This window comes from Manduca sexta, chromosome 26, assembly GCF_014839805.1.
Source record: "Manduca sexta isolate Smith_Timp_Sample1 chromosome 26, JHU_Msex_v1.0, whole genome shotgun sequence".
NCBI lineage: Eukaryota > Metazoa > Arthropoda > Insecta > Lepidoptera > Sphingidae > Manduca > Manduca sexta.
The window spans coordinates 8,189,188-8,208,777 of NC_051140.1; the positions used below are offsets into that span (position 1 = coordinate 8,189,188).

At 33.9% G+C, this 19,590-nt stretch overlaps 2 protein-coding genes across 2 annotated transcripts; both read left to right on the forward strand.

Annotated features, from left to right (window-relative positions):
- The first annotated feature begins 1,108 nt into the window (after positions 1-1,108).
- LOC115451412 (cytochrome P450 4d8) lies at positions 1,109-14,370 on the forward strand. Its single transcript, XM_037443471.1, has 10 exons — positions 1,109-1,338; positions 2,094-2,183; positions 2,488-2,598; positions 4,215-4,400; positions 4,637-4,833; positions 5,393-5,459; positions 5,678-5,879; positions 6,236-6,387; positions 8,527-8,706; positions 13,933-14,370. Exons 1-10 carry the CDS (start codon positions 1,185-1,187, stop codon positions 14,139-14,141), a joined length of 1,548 nt encoding a protein of 515 aa, XP_037299368.1. The 5' UTR covers positions 1,109-1,184; the 3' UTR covers positions 14,142-14,370.
- LOC119190762 lies at positions 10,292-12,606 on the forward strand. Its single transcript, XM_037443470.1, has one exon. It carries the CDS (start codon positions 10,370-10,372, stop codon positions 12,062-12,064), a length of 1,695 nt encoding a protein of 564 aa, XP_037299367.1. The 5' UTR covers positions 10,292-10,369; the 3' UTR covers positions 12,065-12,606.
- Positions 14,371-19,590: the final 5,220 nt, after the last annotated feature.

Genomic DNA, 19,590 nt, shown 5'->3' on the forward strand with positions numbered 1-19,590 from the left:
AAATATATAATTCAACTAAATAAGTACTCAAAACATAAATGAAAACTTCGATCACTGGGGTGAAACCGGATATCCGATACAACCCCGTCCGACTTCACCCCACAAGTACCATATTTGAAATAATATTTACCAACACTTTTTTTTTAACTCAGAACAACACCTATTGTAGTTTTAATGGACTAATTATCCATGATATTATAAAAAAAATACAACACTGTAGTTACTTAGAACCAAAACCAATTAGAGTACGTCAAACATTAAAAAATAATAGATCACTTGCCTGTATTTTCGTTTTTGTCGTATAAACGGGCGTAATGAGAGTCTTTCGTGGCCACCATTTGTAACCACACTAAGCGAGCGTTTATGAGTGTCGGTCGAAGGTTTAGAAGGCGATAGCAATATGCCTACTATGAAAATAGCCACTATCCACTTTTACCCCCCTGTCCGGTTTCCCCCCACTTTCCCTACTGCAAATGCCACGTTGCTCTAACCCTCCTACGTCGGATATATGCATGTATTACACAATAATTTTCAGAGCACACAATTCAACAATTAATCGAGAGGTTTGCGAGACACCGTTAAGTAGTATTGGTATTATCTGGTGCATTATCTTCAAATTTTGCGGCCAGTTTTCAAATTAAAGACGCAAATTCTATGTATTCGGCCGTCTTACCCGAAAGAAGTACATCTGTCGTCAAAACAGAACTTGAAGTGTGGAAACAGCTATAACTATTAACCCAACCCTACTCTAAAATCTGCTTTAAAATCCTTAGATAAATGCAATCAAAAATGATATTCAAATATTTACACGTTGTTACAAATATTTGCTAAACACAAAAATAAAATGAACATGTTATATCTGCAACTTGACAAATATATGTTTACATTACTTACATAATGAAAGTGGATTGCACTTTACCTACTGAAATATTTATGTCGTGGCATTGCAGTAACGTCACAAGAAACGTAAGGCGCGAAAGCGTGAGCTGCGCAAACCGAACGTGCAGCGCCCCACACCTCACACCTAAAATCTTGACTTGCGGTAAAAAGCCTCGCCTTAACAATTATAATAATTATAATCTACAACACGTCAGGCGTACTAATACTATAAAGGGCGTCCTTCTTTATACTTCAATTTACTTGTATAACTAAACTGATTCCAACAAGTATTTGAACAATTCAAAATGATTTTACATATTCTATTCGTTTTAGTATTCAGTTATTTATTCGTGAGGTTTAAGGATAGAAAATTATATAAATTGTCAAGACAGTTGAATAATGACTTATTGACGATTCCCTTTATCGGACATCTGTATTTATTTATTGGAACTGCTGAAGGTAAGTGTTTAAACACTGTGCTTTAAATATACACGCAGACAGATGATGTGAGCGACTTGGTGTTTAATATATATTTTAGGACTTTGCATAAGGAATAATTATGTGACACATGATTGTTGCGTAAGTTTAAGCGTTTACGAGGCACATGTATTGGAAGCTCTCAAAAGAAATAAATATTTCTCGTTTTGGTACATTTTCATTGATCGCATCGGTTATAGCGTAATGTTACATAGCCTACAACATTCCTCGATAAATGGGCTATCTAACCATAAAATTATTTTTCAATTCGAACCATTTATTCCTGAGATTAGCGCGTTCAAACAAACAAACCCTCAGCTTTCTATAATAGTGTAGATTGATAGATTATCGTAAAACTAGGTAAATAGAAGTCATAAAGTGAAGAGGAACGCAATTTATATTTAGTAAATATAGAAAAAATTGCCAAGGTAATGTAGCATAAAAATCACTAAAACCTAGTTATGAATAGTCTGCGGAGACGAATATCCGTAGGTTCAAAACTACGGAGAGAGGTTTGCGAAGTAACCTCTAACTTTTCGAAGTTGCATATCTCGGAATTCTCCAAAAGTAAAAAAAAAATTAAAGATAGAGTCGGTTCGGCTAAAACTGGACAGTTTTTCAATGAGTATAGAGGCTCGAAAATATTTTTGTTATATGAAGTCTGCCAACCCGCACTTGCCTATAGGCTATATTATCATAGGATAAATGAATAAATTAATTTCTTTTTATTCCTATAGATCGCATGAAATTGGTGATCTACTTCGGACGGAAGGCTCTAAATAACGGCGGATTGTGTGCTTTGTGGCTTGGAACTAAACTCTTTACAGGTAAAATGCATAGAGTTGATAGCAATCTACTCAAAAAGGTCAGCCAACTGACATATATTTTCTCCTGTCACCCTGAGAACCTGCCTTCCTTCTCATCTCCCTCGTCTTGTCCCCATTACATGTATATTTTAATATTGTGTTGAGTCGCACCGAATCGATTCCGTTGATATGACTTTACTCCACTCATAAATCACCCCCGAGAAACAACAAAAAATATACTGATAACGTACATATAAATAATATTATAATATTGTAATTTCTCAATAAACCATGCTAGAGACTGATTGTAGTAATGTTCGTACAGTTGTTGCTGATCCAGTAACATTCGAATATTTATCGAAGACGTGTTTAGAAAAAGACGACCTCAGAAATATTGCGCAACCTCTCATTGGAAACGGAACCATCTTTGCACCAGGTAATATATACTTTAATAATATTCTTTATCAATATAAGATGTCCTAATGGAACAAAGTATATTGCTTCCATGCAAATGTTGGTGGTGGTTTAGCATAATATTAAACACTTCTTTCTTAATATCAAAGCATAAGGAGGTTCGTGTTGATCACTTGCAAACTTATCCATTCAGTAGGGTTGCCAACCGCCGTTTTTCCCAGGACATGTCCTAGATTTTATAGTGTCCTGGGATGTACTGGATAGTTAGCAATTTGTCATGTACTTTAAAATTTAACTGAATTTAACCTATGTTTACTACATATTATTTCAAGTATTGCTATTTCACCATTGAGGTAATTCTTGTGCGCTCGGTCTCCACACCAAATGCACGCCCATGCACGGGGAGACGCATTTGTCGCGGCCCTAGGCACACAGTTGAGTGGGTATACCTCATGGCTGCCGATTCACATTGAGGCCTATAAGGGCTCGCGAACAGTTCGTAGCCTGCTCCCTCCCTCCCATCTTAAGAGGTTTCCTTATCCTTCGCCCACACTTCTTTCCCAGCTATCCCCTCTCAACTTTCTTCCAGACCCCAGCAGTCGCTGAGCCGGGGTATTTCAGTATTCGCGAGTTTCCCCCGGTGTTGACAGCGGGGTCCGACAAACAAAAAAAAAAAAAAAAAGCGTATATTTATTTAGTTTATTTATTTAAATTCAACTATCTTGGTTATACAACTTCAAATCCTGGTTTGGAAATGATTTTTGACTCTTCATACATACAATACTCTTTCGTCCGCATTCCAGTTTCTCCAAATTGATTTACCATTTCATGACGTGATAGGCAATCAGATTACCGATAACCGATTACCGTGATATCTGAAAAATACTGCAGGCCTATACAACTCAACTGTACTTTCTACAATTGAAAATTCATTTATAAATTTTGGCAATAAAACACTAGACCGGGCATTTTGTCATTACATGAACAAGTTCTGTTATAGAGTAATATGCATCCAAATTCTTAATCATAGTTAATGTAATCAAATTAATATGAAGCAATATTAATATAATTGTTTAATAGTTGTTCTAGGTTTTTTTACTAGTTAACGAGCAGTAAAGTACGTATGTATATAAATAATATTCCAAAAAATATTATATACCGTAATATTATAAGGTACCGTCTCATTTGAATATCAAATGTTTTTGTTTTTTATAAAACACTACTATTTATGGGTATAATAGATTTTGTTATCAGCTCACCCCGTTTGCAAAAGTTTTTCCGGGATAAAAGTACCGCTATATATTTTCCTGGAATAAATAACCTACGGCCGTCTCAGTGTTTATAATTATCTCAATGCCAATTGCATCAAAATCGGTTCATTTGTCAAAGCTTAACTAACAGGAAGATTTACTTTTCCATTTATAATGATAAGCTATCCAATAGATTGCATTGAAAAGATAAATCGTGAGCTCCACTTTGCGCTACTAGTTACGCACGATAGAATTTTGAGCTTTTTCTGCCACCAGGAACTACTTGTCATGAGAATTTGAATTCGTGAGTACGCAGCTGTGTATATATTGGATTAGCACTTTTATTTCGGAGTACTTACGGTATAGTTTACATGCACATCACTTACAGTTTCAATTTGGCGTCCGAGGCGTAAAATTGTGGCATCTCACTTCGGCTTGGCAAGACTCAACAGTTTTGTGGATATATTTTCACAACAAAGCCAGGTTATGATAAAAAAAATAAAAAATTTGGAAGGGAAAGGAGCCAAATCTGTTTACAACTTCTTCAAAGGGTATTCCATGGATTCTGTGTGCGGTAAGTAATAAGTTCAAGATTCCATGAAGAGTAATGATTTAATATCCGAATTCTTTATTATTTTTTAGTAAATAATTCATTGTATTTATTAGTTTGATAAGTTAAATTTCGAATGTCAACTAAGAGCTCTCATAAAAATAATATATTATAAACATTTGGACATGTGATTCGGTGATAAAAAATTACATATTTTATAATAAACTTAAAATGATCAAAATGTGATAATTCATTCACAGAAACAGTTCTTGGAGTAAAATTATGCGCCCAAAACGAAACTAATCACCCATTCCCAAAAGCATTTGAGGAGAACTGTGAGATATTTCTAAGAAAGGGTCTCGAACCTTATATTTATTCGACACCATTTTACAAACTTACTTCGAGTTATGGAAAATTCGTGAAAAATAATGCGTTTATTCGTGATTTTGTAAAAAAGGTAAGAACACACGTTTTAGGAGAAACACAATATTTCTTATAAGAAATACATATATAGAGGCTGCATTTTTGAAATAGGGCAACAAGGACAATCATCTTAACCCTAGCTATAAGAAAACTTTCGTAGGAAACTATCCAGCATTTTTGAAAAATCATTTTTGCATAAATGGCCCCGTTGCTTACTAACTGTATTTTTTTATTGCTGAATGCAGATATTATTATCATCAAAAACAATTAACAGTCTCTTAAGAAAATTTTCTTGTAGCTACAGCGGTTAAGGTAGCTGTTCTTGCTGCCCCATTTTAAATATCCAAACTTTATATAGGGTGACAGGAAATTTGTTGTATTCCCGTTTAGAGCTTGAATATTGCATTAAAAGCAATGGATTTGGTTTTGTAAAGGGGTATTTGGAACTCAATAATTTTCAAGGTATTTTAAATTCATTGAATTGTAACACAAAACACTTGAGAAGTCATCATAACAAAATCAATTTATTTTGACCCAATCTTCAATGTATTAACTATTTAGTCAGTGCGTATGTAGATATGTTTTTATTTCAGATAATAAAATCTAAACGCGAAGAACATGAAAACAAAAAGGAAAATGATATAACAGATTTTGATGAAGGTAAGTTTCTTTAAACCATATAACGAGAGAGTACGTTATTCTTTTAATATGGTATTTTGTTATTCAGTAAAATTTAGAGCAAAGTGGTATTTTCCCTGTGGCTTAAGCAAATCAGTGTTTCGCCACTTGTGGGGAACCTATTACGGGCAATCGCTTTAAAACCCATTCAACGACTTGTAGAATGCGTAAAAATGAATACTGTATTGTTTTGTTTCTAGGAATAGACAACCATAAACCACAAACATTTCTGGACACTATGATTAAAACGTCAGGAAATGAAAATGGATTAACTGATGAAGAACTGCTTGAAGAATCGATTGTACTACTTATTGGTGCTACAGACACTTCGGCTACTGCAGCAGCACTTGTTGCTATGATGCTCTCCAGACATCCGAACGTTCAAGATAAAGTTTACAAAGAGTAAGTAAAACTTAGTTATAATAAAATACCTCGAGTGTAAGAAAATTATAATTTATCATACCTATTTAAATACTTTTGTACAATTTTGTCACATATAATAATTTATTTAATAAAACACTCGTTGCAACGTGTACAATTATAACTGTGATTACTAAAGTTTAACGCAGTGATTTTTTTATATTGCTTTGAATGACGAGACGAACTTGCCGTTCATCTGATGCTAAAGGATACGACCGCCCATAAACAGTAGAAACACCATACAATACCTTGAATTACAAAGTATTGTTTGGTATTCCAATGCGCCCACGATTCCAAGACATGAGATGTTAAATCTTATTATATCAGATTTGGAATAGATTGCAGAAAGTATTCAACGACTCTGACAGGCCCGTCACTGCAAAAGATTTAACTCAACTACATTACTTGGAAGCTGTAATAAAGGAAACATTAAGACTGTATCCACCGGCTCCTATTTCTATAAGGAAGATTGATAAAGATGTGACAATACGTAAGTTTCTTTTTTTAAATACAATTACTGCAAATATTTGTACCACTGATACCACAGTGCATATTTATTATATTATTTATTCCATCTTGTTTAAAATAATTTATAGAAAAAGTTATTGTTTTACCAAAGGACAATGCCCAAAACCAGGCTATCTTTGCGTCAGTCATGCGTCTTAACCAAATATTCACGAAAAATCATCATTTTAATTATTACTTCATTTGTATTTATTTCAGTCATAAGCGAATGGGGGTTTAAAAGATATGAAAAAAAAAGTTATTTAATTGTTGCAAATGAAACACCGGATAATGTACTGCTAATATGGCGAATTGATACCAATTCATAACAAATTCCCTTTTTAAATGGAATAAAAAAGTAAATATTATGTACATACATTCAATGTGCCCGTACTTGAATCTATAATATATGTATTAAATATATTATTCATCTCAAATATATTGTTATAAAATAATATATTTTACTTAATAATTATGACCAAACTCCAAATAGCTGGTAAAAAAAGAGAAAATATTAATTGTTCCAAAAACAAACCAATAGCGACTTGTACTTGCATTGACAGAAATACAATAGTGGGCTAAAACATGTCTGCACTTTATTTTTAATTAATGAATATATGGGTACAGATTTTTATTACACTGGCAACTGAAATTAATGACATTTTGACACTTCAGATTTGTTTGAATGTTAAATCATTAAAATATTTTAATATATTTTATCTTACTAAAGATCGGAGTGTTTTTTTTATGTATTTTAATGTTGAGTCGAAAAATCCTCTTTTAAAAAACAACGTGTATAGTGTGCGTTTCGAATTTTGAGACTGAAGGCTTTTAGTAAGCAACACAATGTCGTCTAGAGCCTAGACCCAGGACAGTCAATCGAGGCGGCATATCCCAGCGGTGTATTGACTGCACCTTTGCGGCGCCACAGCAAAGTCAAGTATATTCCTTGGACGAACTGTCCAGTTTTTAAGTTATGTAGATTTTTATTGACATACCCACAATGTGGAAATATTTTGCCAAAGTTAAAGAAAACAGTTTAACAATACTAATAATCTGAACATGTTTACTCAACTTCTACATTATATTTTAGGTTTCAAGGCTGGAATGAGTTTGTGCTGCCTGCTGGAGATCAGCTAATAGAAAGGTTCACAGACAACAACATGACATGACCAGACCAGCGCTGCAAGAAGTCATTCACTCACTTCAGGAGTATATATAAACGTGCTGCAGCTATATCAAATTCTTCTTTTTACTTTGGGATGCCAAGAATATATACCTCTATTAAAAATATACATCTATAAAAAAATATGCATCGGATTTCGTGTTTCTGGTTTTATTTTTCTTTCCCTATGATAGTTAACTATTAGCCTAATAAGGCTGTGAAGTGAGTTCCTGGGTACGATTTCCAGGCCAAGCAACATTTTATCTCGGTATTTTTAACATGAGTTGCTTTGGGATCGGAATCCTCCAAATAGGGTTGGCGTCAGGCATAAGGCCGGCCATAAAAACTAAGCTGGATCTATTCTACAATATGTGTTGACGCCATATTGGAGTGAGATAATGATAGGTGGAAATAAAGATTAGGTAATCCATGTAATAGAATAAGTCGCAAGTCAGAAAAACATATACACAAAAGGTCAGGTAACATATGTATGCTCCGTGAAAAAACTAATATTCCGCCATACTATGTTAGAAGTTCTATTGGAGTTTCGTCTTATCAGATATTTTAGTACCTATCAGTTGCTTATGAGGGCGATTAAAGCTAGGTGAAAAGACCGTCCACTAATCGCTTATAGCAATAACCAGTAGGTACTGCAATATTGAACTTAATAGGGCACATAAGTACTTTCTACCTTACATTATTGCAGTCCATACTTAACCTCAAAATAACCGCGCTATAAAAATTCTGATTACTCCGAACTCCCATCGAATATGTAATTGTTTTCAATTTGTATACAAATAAGAATATATTCCCCATAGTTTTGTGAAGGTTTTGTACAGACGCAAGCGTAGCCCAACTCTCATACAAAAATGGGCATTCTCCTTTTATATAAAAACAAAATAATGCTTGTTATAGATGAAAACAGTACCCATGCGTTATGTTTTTATTAAACTTTTTCAGCGTCGGGGCTAACCCTCGTAAAAGGTTCATCATTTTTATTTCACATGTGGGCAATTAATAGGAACCCACAGTATTGGGGTCAGGACGCTGACGAGTTCAAGCCCGAACGATTCATTGATGGTGCTCCTCTACATCCAGCTGCATTTGCAACCTTTTCTTTTGGACCAAGGAATTGTATAGGTAGGAGGGATAGTCGATGCTTTATATTTCTTTTATTTAGTACCAATAGTACCAATAGTAGTACCAATAGGTATATTATAGTTCGCTTTAAAAAGATATTGACAACCGTGAAGTTTGAGCATAATTATTGCCGTAAGCTTGTCTTTTATAATCTTATTTTGCCTGTTATTATCACTTGTTGTGGAATCTACGCAATACTCGTTTATAATCACATTGCGATTTACATGCGGCGATTTTTAATAAACCCAATCGCTTTTTTCGATCTATCGCGAATACCGATCAGAACAAACTTTTTTTATTTCATACGGGCATTGCAAAGTGACGCCACTGTGTTGCAGCCATAATATGAATAAAAACTTTTTAAATCGAAACTGACGTACTGGCTGCTTGTCATCGAATTACGAAATATATTATTTTATAAAAATGGAACATAAAAAATGATTGTCATTCTTCTTTAATAAAATCTATGTCATGATTGTATCTCCTAAAATTATTTATTATTTTACACATAAAACTATTAGATTAAACCGAAGCTTAAACATGGTCCATGTCGAGCCGGATAAATAAGGAATCAGAATAATATAATATTGGACGGTGGAGTAACGCTATTTTATTAATTATTTTTACCCAGCACTCTCGATTAATATGTACTGAGGTAATGGTAAGCTGACCTATTATTGTTAACATTGTAAAAGGTTAGTGTTATTTCAAGAGTTGTTACTTACCACCATAATATTGTAATTACTAACTATAGTTTTATGTGTTTTAATTATAATTTACTTATGTAAAGTTGCAGGACTGCAGCACTCGTCTCCTAAAATGACAGACATCAAAAGTACTTCGGCGGAAACGAGGCAGCTGTAAAGCTCGATTAACAATTTTGCGACCTACTTATCCCAGTTGACGGATTCGGAACTGAACCCCGACCAGGTATTGGAGTTACAATTGCGCGTCGATAGGTTAGGAGAATTGTTTGACCAATTTAATGATATTCAAACTCAGCTTGAATGTTTATCTGATAACTTAGATGAAGAATTAATTGAAAGATCTGCTTTTGAATCGGAATACTATGCACGATTTGCCCAGGCAAAGAATAGGCTAACTGTTACGAAAGCGGATGAAGATGATTTCAAAACAACAAACAGTAGTTCAAAGCGTAAGGTCGCCCAATTGCCCACTATCAATTTACCAATATTTTCAGGTTCATATAAAAATTGGCTCGCATTTCGGGATACTTTCATTAGTTTAATCCACAAAGATGACGACATCGACGAAATTAATAAATTTCATTATTTAAAGACATCATTGGAGGGTCAGCTGCTGATGTTATCCAATCAGTGGATTTTAGTGCTGAAAATTACTCACTGGCGTGGGATCTTTTATGTGGTAGGTTTGACAACAAACGTTTGTTGCTTCAAAACCATGTTTCGGCAATTTTGACCTCGATCCACTAATGAAAGAGTCATCAAACAATTTGAAATCTATGATAGACCAAATTAATAAACATATTCGAGCTTGTGAGAAATTAGGCGAACCTGTTAATAGCTGGGACACATTGTTAATTCATTTATTTATTCAAAAATTAAATGCAAGGACATTTCGTGAGTGGGAAGTGTATAAAAAGCGACTTGACAAATCTAAGTCCATTCTTTTTAAGCAGTTTATGGAGTTTATGCAAGAACGTGCAGACTTTATTGAGACATTAGAACGCGCTCAGCTTTCTAAAACTAAAAAATCACCTGACATTCCGACAAAGCATAATGCGAAACTTAAGTCTATGGTGTCTTTGAGCGATAATATTAACTCATCTTCTCATAGTTTTCTTTGTCCGGAATGTAATGGAGATCATTACCTTAGTACTTGTCCACAATTTCTAGCATTGAGCATTGACGAGAGAATGTCAGTAGTGCCTAAATATAAAGTTTGTTATAACTGTTTTCATCGCGGGCACTATCCTAAAAATTGCAAACGATCAGGGTGTAAAGTTTGCAATTATAAACATCATACGCTGATTCATAACACGAATTATAAGTCAAAACATATTAACAATAAATCAAAGCATCGCTCGATTGGTAGTGAACGATCCGAAGTGTCCCCATCCGCGGGCGCCGAGGACTGTGCTGTCACCCCTAATGCTCACTCAGTTGCACTGTCGGCAAATCTTACTGCACATTCGCATACAAGCAACTTGCCCGACATTCTTCTGTCGACTGCTTTAATCAGATGTTACGATAATAATAATAAAGAACACATTGCACGTGCTCTTCTTGACTCAGACAGTTCGTCGTGTATAATGTCAGAAAAACTGTTTAAGCAATTAAATATACCATCTAAATATACTAATAAATCTATACAAGGCATTAATAATTTACTGTCACAAGTAGAGAAAATGTGTCGTGTTCGTATTAAATCACTATGCGAATCTTATTGTGATAATTTATTATGTTTGGTTTTGCCGACAATTACCGATAATGTGCCTCATAGGCAGATGCATTTAAATATACCAACAGATATACCTTTAGCTGATCCGTATTATCACACTCCAGCACCGATAGACATGATATTAGGAGCTGATGTATTCTGGAATTTACTAGGATCAGAAAGAATCGTATTAGGGAATCACCAGCCTATTTTATTTGAAACTAGACTTGGTTGGGTAGTCAGTGGCCCAATTAATACCGGTTTAGCTAATAAGTTTAATCAACCTGTCAAATGCAATTTTGTAACCATTGCTAATGACAAATCTTCACAATTAGATGACTTACAAACTCAGTTATCGCTGTTTTGGCAAATAGAAGAAATAAGCCAGCATGAGTCATCCACTTATTCAGTTGAAGAAGCACTTTGTGAAGAACATTTTGTCAAGAATACGATACGTTTAGAAAACGGTCGGTTCTGCGTTAGAATTCCGCTGAAAGTATCTTCTGATACTTCAGGTGATTCATTTCATCGTGCAAAACGATGCTTTTTAGCCATAGAGCGTAGAAAAAAGCCTTTCATTGAAGAAACTTTACACGCTTTACCTGAACTCAAAACACATGTTTGTTTTCATAACATTTATAACGACAAACATTTTGACAATGGTTTGATTAACTTTGAGCGTTTTTCAAATTTTATAAGGTTACAACGAGCGGTTTGTTTTATGTTTCGATTCATTAAAAGGTGTAAGGGCCAGTCAATTAATAGTGAATATTTATCCGCTCACGAACTGCAGGATTCACTCAATTTAATTATTATTCAATCACAAAAGGAATCATTTTATGAATATGATTTATTATTAAATAATCAGAAATTACCTCATAAAATCGACTTCTTAAGTTTAATGTTTTTCTGGATGAAAATAAAATCATCCGTTTAGGAGGTAGATTGCATCATTCAGAATATTCTTTTGAGAAAAAACATCCAATTTTATTACAGTCCACTCATCATTTTACAAAACTTTTATTTAAATATGAGCATCGAAAATTAATGCATGCAGGTCCCCAATTATTATTGGCTACAATAAGAGAAACTTACTGGCCTTTGGGTGGTCGCAACTTAGCCAGATTATGCTATCGTCAGTGCGTTCGCTGTCAACGTTTTAAGGGACAAGTTGTTCAAACACAAATGGGCAATTTGCCATCAAACAGATTGTCACCAGCTGACTTTCCTTTTCAAAGTGTAGGCGTTGACTACGCGGGTCCCATAACATCGGTTAATCGTCAAGGTCGTGGATGTAAACTAATGAAAGTTTATATTGTAATTTTTGTGTGCTTTACGACTAAAGCCACACATTTAGAATTAGTGGGCAATTTGACGAGCAGCAACTACTTACAGGCTTTGCGTAGGTTTATGTCCCGAAGAGGAAAGCCTCTTCATATTTATTCAGACAATGGGACATCATTTGTAGGAGCCTATAATGATCTCTACATTCCTTAAGCGCAATTGTAACTCCTTAGCTGAAGATGCGGCTCATGATGGAATCAATTTCCACTTTATTCCTGCCTACGCCCCACATTTTGGTGGTCTTTGGGAGGCGGGTGTTAAATCCACTAAACATCATTTAGTTAGAGTGCTGGGCAATTGTCACTTAACTTATGAGGAGCTAAACTCCACCTTAATCCAAATAGAGGCAATTTTAAATTCTCGACCGCTCACTCCGCTGTCATCAGACGCTGAAGATTTGCTGCCGCTGACTCCAGGTCATTTTTTAATCGGAAGACCAGTTACTTCATTACCTGTTCAAAACTTGCGGGACTGCTCTTATGACCACCTGACTCGGCATCAAAGGATCGAGCAACTCAGGCAACATTTCTGGGTGAGATGGAGCAAAGAGCACATTTCAGAACTTCAGAAAAGAGTCAAATGGCAGAGTGGCAAAGATTATCATTTAAAAATCGACGCCCTTGTCATCATCAAGGACGACAATTTACCACCAATTAAATGGAAGATGGGCCGAATCATAGCACTACACCCTGGTACTGATAATATCTGCAGGGTGGCTGGCATAAGGACTGCAGGTGGCGTAATAAGAAGAGCTGTCTCGAAGATTTGTCCCCTCCTCTAAAGAAACTTCGGGTTGAAAGCAAGCTTTCAACGGCTCAAACTTTTTAAATCGAAACTGACGTACTGGCTGCTTGTCATCGAATTACGAAATATATTATTTTATAAAAATGGAACATAAAAAATGATTGTCATTCTTCTTTAATAAAATCTATGTCATGATTGTATCTCCTAAAATTATTTATTATTTTACACATAAAACTATTAGATTAACTCTTGGTCTCTCGTGAATCGCCGGCGAGCCAAGACAGCTACATGACATTTGCGTGTGTCACGGGATTATAACCTTATATACTACATATATACTACATAATAAGGTTATTTTTCCGTCACACGCGTAGCTGTCAATGTTTGCCGGCAAACATTCAGCTACCTCACGGGTTAAACCGAAGCTTAAACACACTGCATCTGATGGTAAGTGGGGTTGGACCCAATAGAATGTCGACTCAGGATAGATGATTACTCCGCAGCAGTCGATACAATTATGCCGTCCTGTTTGTACCGGAAGTACACAGGCTGATCTCGGAACGCGACACTCTTATGTAGGCCTCTATGAAAGACTTTAAAATCTTGTGTACGATAATCGTAAATATTCGATCCGCGTCACACGGACTATGATTATTTCTTTTTTTAAATTAAAACCTTAAATTCTAATGATAATGTGATAATTATTTCAAATTGCAGGATACAAATACGCCTTTCTATCGATGAAGACAGTTATAGCAAACTTGCTTCGCAACTTCAAACTACTTCCAGCTGAAGCGTCAGATATTTGTACCAACAATGGCAAGTGTTTAGAAATAGAAAAGCCACTCCAACTGAAATTTGAACTAATGATCCGAGATGTGGACGACTTCCGTATTCGTTTAGAATCTAGAGTAAAGGGACATTAGGTTATACAAATATAGTTACAATTTCTGTGAAATAAAGTATTTAAGATAGATTATTATTTTTTGCTTTCATTACGTAAATGAAAAAAAGTAAAAAAAGTTTACAGCGCTGCGCCCCACCGTGCTGTGGATATTGTTACTGACATAATTATTAGTTAACATAATTAGAAATTGTGAAGCGACTAAAGTAAAAGTCAAGTGAGTAATAAATACAAGATTATAAATATTCGAACCTGAAGTTTAATTGGAGAGATTCCTACAATGTATGTTTGTAAATGTAGGCGTATGCACTCTGTACACGGTGTACATAGTTTTTATGGGTGTTTTTCTTCTATTACTGTCTTTTTTCTATTAATTTTTAGTAGTTCATGAATCCTTTTAATTGGATTTCCTCCTCACTATAACAGTGATGTACGTGTATTAGCTTATATAACTACTCGGACTATGTATACAAAAAACTTGGGAAAAAAAATATATTCAATAGACAATCGATGACAAAAAAAGCTCGGAGTTTCTTTCTGCCTTTCTTCTTCGGCTAGCCATCGCTTAGGTAGCTAGAGAATGGTTGGTAGGTTAGCTAGGTTACCTTTATCGTCTTCGCCGGTGAGGATTGCGACGCGTTCTTCCCTTTGTATTTAATTATAATATACATATTTTTTATTTCTTCTTTCCTACCAGCCCGAGCTGGCTTCTTTGCTTACTTTGTATTCTTTCATCTATTTTATGTCCAATGTAAAATGTCAGTAGTTATATAAGCGAATTACTTGGAGTAATAATTAAATATTCTCATGTACCTTGACTTATCATAAACGCAACTATGTTTGCTTACGTGATGAATAAAACATTTTTTTTAAGTAATTATTTTCTTAACATAATATTTAACACAGTTGTACATTCATCTATAAATACAGCACTTAAATGCAAATATTAATATAATTCATTCGATTTAATTTTGTTCAAAATAATATCGTTTCGGCATAAAAATTATTACATTTATTTTTTAATAATTTGCGAAAGGAAACCCGGTATGGAAAGGCTTATATAGTAGATGCTTAGCTAGTGATATTTGTCAATAATGTGAACCTATACCTAGTTTATGACACCTACTGTCCGGCCGTACCCTCAAGGTCATTGGCGACACTCAAAGTCTTAAATAAAGAGCACATACATAATAATTTCTTTTGTAATATACAGGATGTCCCAGAAAGTAGTGTCAAGCGGAGGTCCAGAGACAGAGCACCCCTTGGGGTATCCGAATCACCCCCATGTATGTTCCGCGATTTTTCATAGTTTTCGAGTTATTAATATTTTCTGATATTTGAGAATTTTCGATTTCACCGATAAAATGTTTTCTTTTTAAAAAATTAGAAGACTTATTCGAGATTTTTTATTGCAACTAAATTTTCATTAGTTGTACTTTTGGTAAAAACAATCAGCTTCGTAACTTTAATGAAAATTTTGAAAATGTTGGTGTAAAGTAAAAAACTTATGTTCTATGAATTATGACTTAAATTTTCTTCTTTAAATTTAAAAACCTAAACAGGTGATTTCGTTGTTCTCAGTTAAATCAAAAACTTCTCTAGACTCTTACATATTCATTCAAAAAACATAGTCCTTCATGGGGGCTATTTTGGCTAAAATCAGCCTTAAAACACAGCGAGGTAGAAAATTCTTAAAATTTGCCATCAGATTACAATTATTTTTTGTGACGCCTCATCATTCCTAAGGTTAATTAGTTTGTTAACTAACCAAAAATGACTGCAAGAAAGCTATGAGTTAAGCATTTGGCATATTCTTATGTTTAAGTTCAATTAATTTTGTATGATTCGTTCTCATGTTTAGGTTTTTAAATTTAAAGAAGAAAATTTAAGACATAATTCATAGAACATAAGTATTTCACTTTACATCATTTTCGTAAATTTCATTAAAGTTACGAAGCCGATTGTTTTTAGCAAGAAAGTACAACTAAAGAAAATTTGGTTGCAATAAAAAAATCTCGAATACGTCTTCTACTTATTTAAAAAGAAAACATTTAATTGGTCAAATCGAAAATTCACAAAAATATTCATAACTCGAAAACTATGAAAAATCGCGGAACATACATGGGGGTGATTCGGATACCCCAAGGGGTGCTCTATCTCTGGACCTCCGCTTGACACCACTTTATGGGACACCCTGTAAAAGGCAATTAAACGTATTTTAATGCGTGTATTTTACTGTGGGACCTTTATAACTTTACGCTTATTCAAGGTAAACACGTTTCTAAATTTTTCGCCACAAATTAAAGTCTTATGGAGTAAGGTCGGGTGACCTTGCGGCCCACAGTATCCGTTTATCAACATATACACTAATATTTAAATAATTAACTACCGCACTTGACGAGCGAGGCAAAGCACCGTCATAATGAAAAAAGTGATTTAATAGGGCTAGGGGTACGCCATCCAATAAAACTTGTAACTAAATAATATACTTGACTAAATGTATCTTGATTTTACATTCATTATGTATAATAAAACCGCTTGAATTTATATTGTTACAGGAGTATTTTTTTTGTGAATTATATGATGTTAATTTAAATTGTATGGTGTAAAAGGTAATCATAATAAGTATAAAGCAAATAATGTACTTATTTAATTTGATACTTAAGCATTATTATTGTATCCGTCTACGTAACCGTGTAATTAAGTACTTACCACATTATATGTGACCATGTATTGTTGTTCATAATATTAGCTAGCTAATCTGTGTCCTTATGAAAATCGTATGGCCCATTTCGAAATGGACAGTTTGTATATTCGTCGAAAGCTTCTGGACTTGTCATACCTGCATAAGTTAATTAATAATAAAATTACATGCAGTGAACTCCTCGGAAATATCAGTACAGCAGTTCCATACAACAAACCCAGACGCCCAATAACTATTATTTTTATAACACCTTCTTACAGAACTAACTTAGGTCTAAATGCTCCAATAACTAGAATATGTGCTCTATATAATAAAGTTGGCACTAAAGTGGATATTGATACATTTAATGATTCTGTAAAAGTGTTCAAAGATAGACTGCTGGAAAATCTCAAAAATTATACATGTAACCAACCTTTTATAAATTCTTATAATTAGTCAACGAGATATTCTCATTAATCTTTTCTGTTACCAATCGTATGACATTGTTTACAATAGTGTTATATTGACAAATTATTTAGTATATAATCGAAACTCATTAATTTCATATTTTTAGTACTTTATAATTTTCTTTTCTACCTCCTATTATTACTTATGTTTTAGATTTTAATTCAATATGTTGTTAGTGGTAAATGCTGTGTTCATCTATTAGTAGCACACATATCAGATGCTTTACCTTATTGAATACCTTATAATACCTTTTAACCGATTTCAAAAAAAGGAGGAGGTTATCAATTCGACGTGATTTTTTTTTTATTTTGTATGTTACCTCAGAAGTCGTTTATGAACCGATTTGGAAAATTCTTTTTTTATTCGAAAGAATACACCTCCAGATCAAAATCGCGTCAGTAGTTTGGTTTTAAAACTAAAAAATATAGAATAATTATGTCGTCCAAGAAAACGAAATCGCGAATTTAGCTTTCTTGTAACGTTTTTAGTTATGTTTTTGCATTGAGTTTAGTTGAGTGTACTTCTTACATACTTATACATACAGCATAACACCTTTTCCCTTTTTTAGGCACCGACTCCAAAATTGGTATCCAATATATACCTGTTATGTGAAATTATTTTTTGGTTTTGAGTGGTTTTTGAAGGCGGTTCAATTCTTTGTGAAAATTATTTTATTAATATTCATTGATGCAATATGTATTGCTTTTGGTGTACCTTATTACAAATAAATAAATAAATCCTGCGACGTTGTTGTTGTTTTTTAGATAACCCTGTATATATGTATAATGTATACATTTAGCGTTTTTAACATTTATTTGTTTAACAATTAACTCAAAACTAAAATAGTATTCAGTACTTATAACAAAAACTTAACTTATTTACTAAAAGACAATAATTTTATTCAAATTAGTTAACAAATAAGCAAAAGAGCTAGATCATAAAAATATAGCTAGCGAAATGTAACGATTGTGAACGTCCGTCCGACCCTAAGCAAAATGCAAGCAAAAGACGTTTTACAAATAGACGCGACGTAGATTAACAAAATTGCACATAAAAACAGCGCACTATTAACAACCTATATAGTCACATACTTGTACAGCCCGAGCAGCTCGCATTGATACGGCCCGAGCGTCGACCGCCGCGCCGCGCCGTGGCCTTTGGCCGTGGCCATCTAGTTTATTGGTCTCTGGTCGCCATGACAGTCGAATAAAATGAATTTATTAGTTAAAAAAATGTTAAATAGTGTATCCTTATTACTAACGTTTGAAATGAAACGTTTTTTTCATTCACAGTTGGAATATAATTTCTACATCGTCTAAAAACACAGGAAGGCATTTTATTTATAAAAATACAAAAAGTTAGTAATTACCTTGCTTTCGTCACGCCAATATTGAGCTCTGACAAAGTATCTATGTAATAAAAATATCTTAGAGCAAAATTGTATCGCCGACGCAGTGGTCCGCAGGCCAGCTGGTTCCGTTGCGCGCCTTTTTTTTCTATTTTAAGCTATTGTGGACATTTTGTGACGAGCATCACACACGCGCGCACGTAGCCCGCGAGTTTTGTATTTAATTAATCTCAATTTACTGCAAATTATTTGTGTTATGCACTACTGTGGGTGATCGAGGAAGGAAATTTGTACAACTAGGTTGTATTAAGACGCTGATATCAAGTAAATTCTCATTTTATGAGTACTTTTTCTTATATACCAAGTTACTCAACTATAATTGCTCTATCCATGAACAATAACTGAATAAACTCCTTAATTACATAATTAAAAATTAAATCACAATTATTTATTATACTGTATAAATATGTAACATTTGATCAAAATACGAAAAATCCGACTCGAAAGAAAATTTTTAAGAAAAGTATGGAAACCATTTAAAACGAAAAAGAATATGTTAGCAGAGAAAGGTACAGATAAAGATCGCGCTAATATAGAAGACTCATTTACGTCTATTCTATGGATTTGCAAGCGTTAATGCAGATACTAAATGGAGGAGACGAAGGTATATCATAGGTATACTACATGAGAAAATTATTGTCGCACAATTTTACGATATATTTTTCAAATTACCAAATAAAGCCTCTGTTGGAGAAAATGAAATAGTAAAAAAGGGAGTTTTAAAAAAGGGTACATGCCTCTATTTCTATTAATCAAAGAGTAACCCCAATTTATCAAAGAAAATAGTGTTTTTTCTGATACCTATAGTGGACCAAACAAGATTCAGTACATTTCAACACTTCTGCTCTGGGCTGTTAAAAAAACGATCATTTAAATATAATTAAACAGAAATTCTTAGAGGGCAGCCATACG

Bases quoted from the DNA above. Each gene is read 5' to 3' on its own strand.
- LOC115451412 (XM_037443471.1), top strand. From the start codon at position 1,185: ATGATTTTACATATTCTATTCGTTTTAGTATTCAGTTATTTATTCGTG. The intron at 4,401-4,636 runs GTAAGTAATAAG...ATTCATTCACAG, and splicing joins TTCCATGGATTCTGTGTGCG to AAACAGTTCTTGGAGTAAAA. The intron at 5,460-5,677 runs GTAAGTTTCTTT...TTTTGTTTCTAG, and splicing joins TATAACAGATTTTGATGAAG to GAATAGACAACCATAAACCA.
- LOC119190762 (XM_037443470.1), top strand. From the start codon at position 10,370: ATGGAGTTTATGCAAGAACGTGCAGACTTTATTGAGACATTAGAACGC.